Raw genomic sequence first — 12,668 nt, forward strand, 5'->3', positions numbered from 1 at the left:
TGTATCCTTAGGGATCCCAGTAAAACAGACACAAGTCCAAGTGCTCAGAAGCACGGGGGAGAATTCAGAGCAGAACTCCGGAGGCAAGCAGGCCATTTTCAAGATCATGTTTCTTCTCTGCCTTAGCGTAACGCAGGATTTATTTCTGTATTATTAAACAGTATTAGATAATACACACGTGCACACCTGCATGTGAGTGTACACATCTCTTTTTTCACACAGAACCCAGACTCCCAGTTTCCTGGGAGTCCCCTGGTCCTCACAGTTATTGCCACTGCCGTGCCTGCTACAGTCACCAATACTCCTACCACCCATTTATGGGGCCACAGGCAGACAACGGAGGCTAAAGCATTACCAGACAACGCATTCATGAGGGACGGAGATGTATGAAGGGTAATTTCCCCAAAAAACAAATTTCATTCTTTCCCATCCTTCTCTCCCAGTGACATCGGAAGTCAGCAGAGACCTGTGAGATCTCAATCATTTCAAATACCTCTGTGGCCGAAACCACACCCGGGGTAACACAGAACCAAGGTATCTGTCTCTTAGCTTGACCTGGCTCACCATGCAGGAGAGAGGATCCCAGCTGGCTTCCCTTCCCAGCGAACTTAATAAACTCCCCAGGTCTCAAAAAGCAGCATCTCCCCTTCTTAGTGGGAAAACAGATCAACAGACACAGCAGAAGCACTTATGCTTTGTGTGTAAGATCTCCTGGGTCACTGTGACACCCATTCACACACCAAGCTGCCTCCGCCAGCATCTCTGAGGGCATGTGGGCTACTCGGTGGGGATGAGGGTGTAGCAACAGGACAGCAAAAGCAAACCCTGAACCTAGGGTCAAGCAAAAGGTCGACTGGGTTCAAACAAGGTGATGCCACTGACCTTGTTCGCTTAAATATACTAAGAGAGGAGGCCTTCTTAACATGAGGGAAACCACAGAGCAGCTCAAAGTAGGTCAGTGATCCACACAAGGCCTGCCAGGGTCTCCCCAGCAATGGTGGTTGGGAGATAAGCGTTCTCCAGCTCTGCAGCCCAAGTGCCACAAAAGGCCACAGCCAACCTCCTGGGCTGCTTCTGCGGGGAAATCTAAGCAGACACACGGGTACCCAGAAAGAAGAGCCTATTCCATCGCTCTGTGGGCAGAAAAATTCCACAGTTGCCACAGAAGATGTAAACAAACATGATTACCCCGATTTAGATACAAAGAGGCGCGGGTGGGGCAGGGGGGGAAGGATGCAGAGAGCCAGGGGGAGGCGTTGGTGGGAATCTATTTCCAGGGGCTCTCAGCACCTGTTTGCCAGCACATCTCTCAAAATAGCATTAAGCAACAAGTTTCTAAAACGGCGAATCTAACGCTTCTTTTCCCTGGGAATGCTTTGTCATGGCTGAGACTCTTACCCCAGAAATCATCTCAGAAGAGCATGTGGGATAAAGCAGAGCGAGTCTGAACGCGCCTGCAGCCACTGAAGCAGCAGCAGCAGCAGACCACGGTGTGCGGGGTGTGGGCTCCACCTCGCAAGCACTCACCATCAGCAGGCTGAGCGCGGAGTCTGGCACCAGCTGCACTGCCATGGTCTCCGATTCCCACGCACAAGCCTCCTGCACAGTCAGTCCGCCTGGGCCCTGGGTGACTGCAGAGCGTCCACAGGAACCTGCAGCAAAACAGCCAGAAATCCAGACTCAGGGTGCAAAGGGCTCGGGATGCGGAGCGGCCGCATCTCACAGGGGCTGGCAGGGGAGGTCAGGGGGATGTTGGCAAGAAGGGGTGGGAATGGTGCTTAGGGAGAGAGAAATAAAAAAGGAAAAAGAGGAAGCTGCAGGTTATTTAAAGGTAAGCCCTGCCTAGCTTCCCTAAGCTGTACAAGCACAGAAGCCCCACGAAACACAAACATAAAAGCTTAGAACACAGGATGCTTAACTGATACCTTAGCCTAGGCAGCAACTCTTCTTTTAACTGACAATTAAAACAAATCATTTCCTATTGGAGATAAATCAATCAGCCCGAATAACACCCCACCCACGCCCCGCGTTCTCTGCCTCTCTCAGCAATTCTGCTGCATAAACACGCTGGATATCAACCTACCGCTCGCAATCTGGTCAGTATCTTCTTTCCTGCAGAAAGGTGTGTTCCTCTTGCAAAATCAAGTATCTGGGAGCAAGAGAGTGGAGCCTGGCCACGAGCATCAGGCAGTCACTGGAGATCCGCAGATGCCCTCATCATTACCGAGCAGGAACTCAGTTATGAACTGACCCCTTCCACCATCCCCAAATCTACTTTTCCTCCCTAAGTAAAAGGGCAAGCCAAGTTCCCCGTGGGGCTAACATACTTCCAAGGACCATGTAATTACACTGCCTGTTCTGTGAGCATTCTGATCTCCCTGCCTGCACCACATGTACACGGCAGACAGACACCCTCTACCTCTCTCTCCCTCCCTCCCTCCCGCCCTGCTCCCTCCCTTCCCTTCCCTCCCATCTCTCCACCAGGCTGCCTGTTAGGAATTTTGAAGGAGACTCTCTAGCTTAGGGAGGCATGGGAGGCTAATTTGTAGCAAGGGACACTGCTTAAGACAAGCAAAAAAGGAAATTAGCTTTGAAAATCATATCATGCAGCATTTTCCTGGGAAGATGTCAAAGGAAAAAAAAAAAGGAAGCCTGCCCAGTCTTGTTATATAATGAGTGGCTCCAAAGGCTTCCCAGAGTCAAAGATTTAAGAAAATTAAAGCATCTTTTTTTATGAGCACTGCCAAGCTTATATCTTATTATGGAGTCCACTTTTTCAACTAAAAATAGCAATTACTAATACTTCTGGTAACAGTTTCTCATGTCGTTTTCTGATTTCTCCCTTTACTCACCTGCTGTAATGACTCCATAAACTCCTTAGAATTAACTACACAGTATGAAGTATATGAACATGGAAAACAATTTTCTAAATAAAAACTGGGGGTAAGAAATTAACAACTTTTAAAAGTTCCTACGGATGGGTATAGCTGTTACCCCTATATAATTTATACTTTTAAAAGCAATTTATTTGATCATCACAGTGCTTGGCATAAAGTAAGTGCTCAAAAATATTGAGTGAATGAAAAGTTTCTTCTCTCATTGTTTATCCTATGGTGGCCCAATGGGTCAAAACTCCCTTCCATGTTGTTGGATTGGACTTTAATGCCCTTGACCTCAGGAACTTCTGAGAATCACTCCCCACTGTCAGGTACTTGGAAATTCACAGCATGATCTGAGTCACGTGAGTGTGGCTTTGCACCAAGCTGTCAGAACATTCTAGATTTGCTGGTGGGTTTCATAAAAAAATTCAAAATTAACCATAATAATAGTAACGATTTAAGGAACGTATCTACAGGGTTATCTTAACCTCATGGATAGGTTGCTAAGTGTATTCAGCTGATCTTTGCTGAGTGCCTACTGTGTGCTGTGTTCTATGATAGGCTTTGTAGAAGGTGCAAAACTCAGTCATAATCTCTCCCCTCAAGGCACTTTTTATCTGGCAGATGTGATGATACCCAAGAATCATTTACGGTACAAGACATTATGTGATAAATGCTATAACGTGACCTAAAAACCGTTCAGGCAGCACAGAGCAGAGAGAGTTTACTTTCAGCTTTAAGAACGTCTTCGTTTTTGAGCTGGAATTTAAGGAATAAACAGAACCTCTTTTTTATGACTCCTCGTTTATGATTCCACATGGACTAAGTATTTGGAAAATACAGAAAGCATAATGAAAAAGTGAATATCGGTGCTGTTGCAACTGGCGGATGTGGGCAGAGGGAGGGTGTACCCCGAAGAGGGCCCAGCCCAAGAAGTTCCGGATGTCGAGAAGCCTAAAACACACTAGGGTGAGAGATTCCATGTCAGCTACCAATGCTGGACCTTGGCACACCTGCCTTCCTCTCTCTGTACTTTGCTTGCAAAGCCTCACCCTGAATCTTTGCCCCAGAAGAAAGAATCTAGAGAACAGAGCCTGCAGCAGATCGCACACATGAAGACATTATTGGGAGGTGTCACCTCAGGGCAGCAAGAGTGAAGGAGGTGGGAGGGGATGAGAGTGGGTACCAGGTGGTACCTACGCAGCTGGTCACAGTATAGATGCTCGGTGGTGAGGAAGGGTGTCCAGACAGGCAAGGAACTTTATTCCCTGGGACAGGACATCAAAGAGAGGAAGTGGGGGGGGGGGTCACCTGCCTGCTCCTGCCCATCAGCTGACTCTGGTTGGCCAAAGGGACTCCACAGGTCATGAGCTCCCTCACATTTCAGAGTCACCCGACCAGCTCTTCCAGGTGGCTGTGGACAGAAGGGCATGGCATCTGAGCCCAGAAACAGAGGGACACCCTCAGCCTTTGTGGGTCAGTCAGATGGGACACGGGCACTGGAACTGCTGAAGGTCCTTCCTCAGTGCATGTGATGGAAGCTGGCCCACAGCCTGGCCCACACCCTGAAGGAGGCTGGGATGGCCGGCAGTGCTAGAAGGAGGGAAGGTACAGTGACAGCAGCTGGGCTCCCCACTGAGCACACAGCTGAATCCCGGAGGCCATGGCAGGACCAAGCAAGGCTGGGAGGTACATAAACTGAGTGTGGTGGAAGTGTGTATGTTTACAAAACTTTCAATGTCAAAAGCTATATCCTCCATGCAATATTTCCTTATTCTTCCATTTGGGCATTCAAATTTGCTTTGTCTGTACAACTTTTAAGATACTGTTTTTTATGACAGTCATTCACTTTCTTTTATTATCCTCCTACTAGGAGGATATCCTACTAGGATAACCAGATGTTAGAACTAGGTACCATTCCTCTCTGTGAAACCCTATAGCTCTGATCATCAAGCTCAGAGCAGTAGGTGCTCAATAATATTCAACTGGGCACCAATGGAAGATGCTGACATGTTAAATACAAGAAGAAAGGGCCAAAGGCAACACCCGGGAAGGGTTGGGGAGAACGTGGGGAGTTTGTGAGGAAAACTAGCAGTCTGACAGAGGAGGAGGGAGAGAATCCCAGAAGTCCAGTGACAATGGTCCCTCAACAAAGATGCCCAGAGCTCTTAGTAGAGCTATAGACCTAGAAATCAAAGTGGAAGGATTGTGGGGCAATCTGTAAGGAAGAGGAGTCAATTAAACAATTGACTCAAACAGACAAACAAACAAATAGTGAGATATGAGCTATCTAGGTCTTTTCAAAACCTTGTCCAAGAGCAATCAAGATCACAGAACTAGGACGTGTGGAGAACAGTAATCCTGTCCTCTAAGTAACTAAGTCCCATCCTTGGCTAATGTTACATACCACGAAAGCTACATAATTCCTTTCCGTGTAGCTCCTCCTAAAAGCTCCTCAGTTGAAGGACAGTTCAATGTCACACCAATGAAAAGCTGTTGCGGAAAAAATAGCCAATAACAACCTCTTCTGTATTTAGTATGAAACTGCTGGGTAGACTCTGATGTTTGGGTCACTCACTGCTGCCTGTAAAAATTGCCCCATGTGAGAAATTTCTCTTGGAATTTAGTACAAGGAAAATGTCTGTGCCTCCTGAGTCAGCCTGTGTGACCCATGGCTTTAGCCTCAGAATCCCTGCTGTGCCATTTTACTCTTGGAAATCAGAAAGCTATCCTGTCATTTGCTCTGTGACCCCAGTGGGTAGCAGGAGACTGAGGTGAAAATCAAATCAAATATTATTATACCTTAGGTTAAGCAGCACATAGTAGGCATTCAGTAACTGTTAGCTCTTCTTACGACTCCTTTACATTCAGATAATGAAAATAATGGGACTAATCACAGTTGGCACATTTGGCTGCCAGAATATGCAAAGCCTCATTTTACTTTCAATTAGAGCAGATATTATCATAGTTGACATTATCACTTCCTTGGTTTTTCTCAGCCTTGTTTTTCCTTTTAATTCATAATGTATTACTCTTATTTAGTAGGCTTTTCTTTGTCAGGAAGCCATCTGAAATTCTTTTTTGGAATCAATCATTCTTTCATGTATAAAATGCTCTCAAATAAATTTGGCACACGGTGGAATATTTTGCAGCTACTAAAAGGGCAATTATGAAAACTATTTAGAAATAGGGAAACTGTCTGTCTGAGATATAATGTTTATATGACCATAAAATGATACATATAGTCTAACTGAACCACGTAAATAGTTGTATTTTAAGAGGATATGAATGAACTTCTGCTTTCAGCCAAGATGGAGTAACAGGCAACAAGTTTACCGTCCCACCTAAAACAAACCAAAAAACGGACAAACTATATGAGCCAATACTTTTCAAGATACTGGGCGCAGGACAACAAAGGACAATGATCTACAATACACCTTCTAATTGTCCCAAATTATTGAATTAAGAGTGTTTCCAGGCCACAGAACAGAGAGGGGATCCCAAGTGGAATCAAGCAGATTCCCCAAATTTAGGAGACCAAGCTGAGAGTCAGGGGACACCAGGATGGACAGAGTTCACAGGGCAGAGTACCGGAGATGAGAAAGGTACAGAGAGAGAGAAGTTCAGAGATCTATAGAAGGGGCCCTTTGAGTATTCAGTTGAATACTGACCACTGAGAGGAAACTATCAGAAACTGGGGAAGGAACCACCTAAAAGGATAAGAAAGATTGGTGACCAGTGCTCACACAGGGCCAGGGATAGTACCTGTCCACACATCCAGCCAGGAAAGCCTCATAATTCACGGTGCATTAGGTAGGACACTCAGAAAGTTCTTGCCTCAGTAGTGACGAATAATTGGCCATAGATTGATCACTCCCCTGAGTCTGCCTAGCAAATCGGAACAGCAAGACATGAAAGCAGCAAACTACTTCCAAGTAAGTTAACTGTGTTCCAAAACAAAGCTAAAGAGCATTTATAGAAATACAAAAATATTCAGCACCCAAAAAGGTAAAATTTACCATGTCTGGCATCTAATAAAAGTTACCAGGTATGGAAAGAAGCAGTAAAATATGACCATTTAATAACAGACAAATCAATCAAAATCATCCAGAACTAACACAGCTGTTAGAGTTAGCAGAAAAGAACATGAAAAGAGTTATTATAATTTTATTAAATATGATCAAAAAGTTAAGTAGAGACATGGAAGATATAAAAAAGAACCAATTTGAACTTTCAGAGATTAAAAACTATTCTAATTGAAAGGCAGAAATTTAAAAAAAATTTTTAAACAAAACAGAATGAGCATCTGTGCGTTGTGGGGTACCTTCAAGCAGCCTAATGTGCGTGTAATTTGTATCCCTGAAGAAAGGGAGACACAGAAAATATATTTGAAGAAATAACAGCCAGAACTTCCCCATGTTACATGCTGAACAAACCCTAAGCATAAGAAGCAAGAAGAAAACTACACCAAGGCACATCATAATCAAATTGCACAATATCAGTGATAAGAAAACTATTTTGAAAGCTACCAGAGGGAAACAATCATATATTACACACAGAAGAACAAATGTAAAGGTAACATTAGATTTCTTATCAGAAATACTGATAACATAAGCAAGAAGACAGTGGAGCAACATCCTTTAAAAAATTTAAAGGAAAAAACATCATTCAATGATTCTTTAATCCAACAAAAGTAACAAAAAAACAAAAGCAAAATATAGACTTTTTCTGAAATACAAAGTAAATAAAAGGCAAACAGATTGGAAAGAAAGAAGTAAAACTACCCACCCCCCAAAAAAAAAAATTCAGGTCCAGATGGTTTCACTGATTATAGCAAATATTTAAGGAAGAAACAACAATTCTACATAAATTCTTTGAGAACATGGAAGAGGAGGAAATATTTCTGAACTCATTTTATAAGGCCTGCATTACCTTGATATCAAAATCAGACAAAGACAATATAAGAAAGGAAAACTAAAAATTAATTATCCCTCATGAACAAGGATGCAAACTAAACAAAATTATAGAAAATAGAACTTAACAATATATTAAAAAGATAGTACATTATGACCAGCCAAGGCTTATCCCAAGAATACAAAGTTGATTTAACATTCTGAAAGCAACCAGTATAATTCATCATAATAAAAAACTAAAAAAGAAAAACCATAAAATCAGCTCAACAGATGTATAAAAAAGCAATTGACAAAATTCAAAATCTATTCCTGATTTTTTTAAAAATTCAGGAATAGAAGGGAACTTTCTCAACCTGACATAAGGCATCTACAACAAATTACAGCTATTATCATATTTAGTGAGAATGACCAAATGCTTTCCCCCTAAGATCAAAAACAGGGCAGGGTTGTCTACTCTCTGGACTTCTCTTCAACATCAAACTAGAGATACCAGACAGTGCAATAAGACCAGAAAAGGAAAGAAAACATCTTCCGTTTGGAAAAGAAAAAATAAAATGATCTTTAGTCACAAACAACTTGATCTCTCATGTAGAAAATCCTATGGAATTTACACACAAACACACACACACACACACACACACACAAAACCTACTAGAATTAATAAGCTAGTTTAGCAAAGTTGAAGGATACAAGATATATTCAAAAGTCAATTGTATTTCTAACACCAACTATGAACAATAGGAAATTTAAATTAAAAATAGAATTTATAATTGCATCAGACAACGTGACATACTTAGGGATAAATCTGACAAAGATGTGAAATGTCTTTACAATGAAAACTATAAAACATTGCTGAAAGTAATTAAAGACAATAAATGGAGAGATATACTGGCCTCATGGATCAGAAAATTTAATGTACAGTGACAGAAAGCAGATCACTAGTTGCCTGGGCAATAGGGATGGGGTGGGAAGGAGTGGATGCCTAACAAGGGGTAGGCAGGAGGGAGGGATTACCATGGGGCAGGAGGAACTTTGGGGGGTGATGAGTATGTCATTATCTTCATTAGGGTGGTGGCTTCATGGATGTAGAAATGTGTCAGAACTTTTCAAACTGTGTACTTCAAATATCTGCAGGAGGTTATTGCATGTTAATTTTACTTCAATAAAGTTGTTTTTTAAGGAATGTGATGATATGATAGTTACCCCCAGAATTAAGTTAGTTCTGTTAGAATGGTATGATTGATTTATTTCCTGTTTAAAACTTTTCGAATTGTCCTTACGTTATATTTTCAATACGTAAAATAATGATGTTTTTAGAAATCATTTAATACCTAAATAAGAAGGAAGGCACAGACTGAGGCGCTAGTAGGATCAAGAGAAGACAATGCTGTTTGTTTGTGGCTATGGAAAGCAGAAGAGCCCCGGCTGTGTCTTAAGGCACATAAAAAGAAGCCAGCAAGACGAAAAGACAAAGGGTGCTATAAATCCCAAAGGAATCAAGGGAGAATGGATCCCAGACAGAGGGGTTACTTTTCACCGGAAAGAGGGCTGCATCTTCCCATGAGATGAAGAGAAAGGTGGAAATGCACAGAAATGTCGAGAAAATGTGAAGGAAGAGTGGAAACAGATATTTTAATCTGCTAAGGAGGGCTTGAAGCACCTTCACTCCATGGTCTTGATCTCAGTAGACAGTCCTCATGTTTCTGCTTCACCAGGATAAAATGCCCTGGGAGACGCTGGTCCCTGGATGGTTCACACGTCCTCTCTCCCCACCCCGCCCCCCATGCCAGGCCCCTCACTCAGAGCTGTTGCCTAACATGAATGCACAGGGTTCCAGAGTGGATGACCACCCACTACGAGGCCTACATGAGGGCATGCTTCTCTTGAACACTCTCTGTAATGTTTTTCAGAGACCCCGGCCCAGAACCTACCCTGTCCTGCTGTAGCCCAGATCCAGGCTCAAACACCAGGTCTCTACCTGCTCCTCTGAAGCACAGCTGCGGATGGTAGCCCCACCCCTGGCCTCCCTGGGCCATCCAGGGGGGTTACAAATGCCTCTCACCAGCAAACACAGTCCTTCTTAGCTCTCAACCAGAGCAAGGAGCCCAGTGGCATCCGATATTGTGCCAAGATGTACGCACAGCCTTCATCTGCCACATCCTTGCTGGGCTGGCTGGATCCACGTGGCTGGCTCTGCCTTTGTCCTCTGCCCAGCATTCCAGTTCCACAAGAGACTCCAACTCTGTCCCCAACCCTAGGTCATGTATCTTCCATGCAGCACAGAGGCCTGGGTCAACTCCCCCAGCCCCACCTACTCCAGGACTCCCCTCCCCAAGCGTCCACAGAATGAAGGTGCCGACAGTCTTGGTGTTTGTGCCACCCCAGTTCCAAAATGCAATGAGCAATACTGCTTAAGGAAGACAAAGCATAGGAAATGGGCAAACCAATATATTTCTTGTAACACCCAAATACCTCCCATTAATGCATTGCTATATGTAGATGTTCACGTTAATTCTTTAATGCTGATTTTTTAAAACGTTACACAAATTACATCCCAAGTTCTTTCATCTAGTCTCAACTACCTTTCTTGATAACATCTCTCACCTTTAACCACAGGTAAACATTCTGTGATACGTGGATCATGATCAAAATTTTGTCTTTTGCTATTTCTCCCTATAATCCTTATCTGATAATTATTTTTCTAATTCCCCACCTTAAGCTCATAATAAACAGCCTTGCATCGGATTATTAAACTATAGGTTACTTCACTATCCTCAAGTGCTGAACAGTTATTTGGTTTCTAGTTATTGCTGTAACTATCCCAGGTAATACCACTATAATTCACCTTTGTACAGATAACATTTGTTTTCCTTTAGATTATTTTCATACAAAAGCTTTCATGCAAAAGGTGCCTAAAATATTGCCCTGTTGAAGAACTGAATCAATTTATAGTGTCATCTCTACTGCACGCAGCACCTTCAGGATTCATCAGCACTTTCTCTGATGTTGACTTATTTAATAGGTGTGTAATTTACTCTGGAACTAGTTTAATTTCTATTTACCTTCTTACAAATGAGGTTAAGAAGTCTTTCTTTTGTGTGACTTATTTGCTTACACAATATTTGTAAATAGATGTAGATATATATGCTTGTCTGTGGGAGATGTGGTGGTAGTCTTAGAGATTTTATAAGCTCTTTATATATTTTATCTATTGAATTTCTATCTGCTGCATAAATATATTTGTAAGACATCAGAAACCCTAAAGAACATTTAACAACACTGCCCATGTGACACCTGGACTTCCTGCAAGAATTTAAAAATATTTTCTTTATTTTGCTGCTATTTCATCTTTGTTTTATTTTAATTGTATGGATGTTTGAATTTTATTTTAAAACCTTTGCCCATTTTTTCTTCATAACTTCTCTAATCATCTAAAATGGTTTCTGTCTTTGCTTAAATAAACCCTTTGCATATGACTTAATTTCCTATTTTAATTCTTTCAGGTGAATTTGTTTTTTGCCACATTGAAATCAAATTATTCTAGAAGCATGTATGAAATAATTATGCTCTGTATAATTCTATTATACTCACTGGCCATAGATTATCTTTTCATACATACTAAAAAATATTTATGCAAGCCCTATTTTATTTCAACAGTCTATATTTTTCCTTCTAATCCAGGGCTACACTGGCTCAGTTGTTTTTTAAACAGTCTATTCCACAATTATTAGTTCTTCATTAACACTTTCATATTTTTGTCTGTCTTTCCAAGTGGACTACAGAACCAATTATTTTGAATTCTTTAACAAAACACCAGTGACATCACTGGTATTTCAACTGAAGTTGTCTTAAAACTACAAATTAAACAGAAAATAATTGTCGCTTCCATTCGATCTTCTTATCCAGAAAAAGGACATATTTCTCTATGTATTCAGTCCTTTTTTTCACCATGAAAATTTTGTAGATTTTTTGATATGTGTTATATACCGTCATACAAGTGTAATATAATCCAATTTTGTGGCTATCATAAATTGGAAGCCTTATTATATTTTTTAGCTGGATAATAAAGGCATTTGAGTATAGGACTTATTCGTGTGATCCTATCTTTTGACCAGCAGTTTTTCTCCACTGTTCTATTATCTCTAATAGCTTTGCTTGATTACTTTAGCTCTTGTAGGTATATAATCATAGTTTTCTAATGGACTTCCTTTTTTAAATTTTTTAATTTTTTAAATTATTTTTTATTTTTTTGCGGTACGCGGGCCTCTCACTGCTGTGGCCTCTCCCGTTGCGGAGCACAGGCTCCGGACGTGCAGACTCAGCGGCCATGGCTCACGGGCCCAGCCGCTCCGTGGCATGTGGGATCCTCCCGGACCGGGACACAAACCCATGTCCCCTGCATCGGCCGGCGGACTCTCAACCACTGCACCACCAGGGAAGCCCTGGACTTCCTTTTAAAGCTCATTTCTTTTTTGTACGTTATTATGTGGACAAGAAAATAGAAATCTCTATAAAATAGTCACTGTGAGAGCCACTCCATCCTGCCTACTGCCAATGCTGAGAGGAAACTCACATCCACCTTTATATGTCAGCAAAACCTGCTGACCCTACCTTCAAAACCCCTCCAGAGTCCCACTCCTTCCTACCATTTCCACTCCTCCGCGTCAGCAACCCGGCTCTCTCACGGGCATTATTGCAATGGCCTCCTTAGCACAATCCAAAAGAGAAGCTAGAATAATTTTTGCGCACTTAGGTCAGATATTGTCATATTTCTGCTCAAAAATCTTCCAAAGTGCTGAAAGTTCCCTGCAAAGCCCCAAATGATCTACCTCCTCTCTCTCTGCAACTTAATGAGGAACTCTGTTCCTCATTAGCT

General features: G+C 42.0%; 1 protein-coding gene across 10 annotated transcripts in view; it reads right to left on the reverse strand.

Moving 5' to 3' along the window:
• FRMD4A (FERM domain containing 4A) overlaps positions 1–12,668 on the reverse strand; it is a gene marked incomplete at its 3' end in the record, with an annotated part of 767,390 nt that overhangs the window by 622,460 nt on the left and 132,262 nt on the right. For all 10 annotated transcript variants that reach the window (XM_079914365.1, XM_079914366.1, XM_079914358.1 and 7 more), the window contains one exon: positions 1,528–1,652. In XM_079914365.1, coding sequence (XP_079770491.1) covers positions 1,528–1,652 — 125 coding nt within the window. The remainder of the gene's footprint in view (positions 1–1,527; positions 1,653–12,668) is intronic.

This window comes from Stenella coeruleoalba (genome assembly GCF_951394435.1).
Source record: "Stenella coeruleoalba genome assembly, chromosome: 2".
Lineage (NCBI taxonomy): Eukaryota > Metazoa > Chordata > Mammalia > Artiodactyla > Delphinidae > Stenella > Stenella coeruleoalba.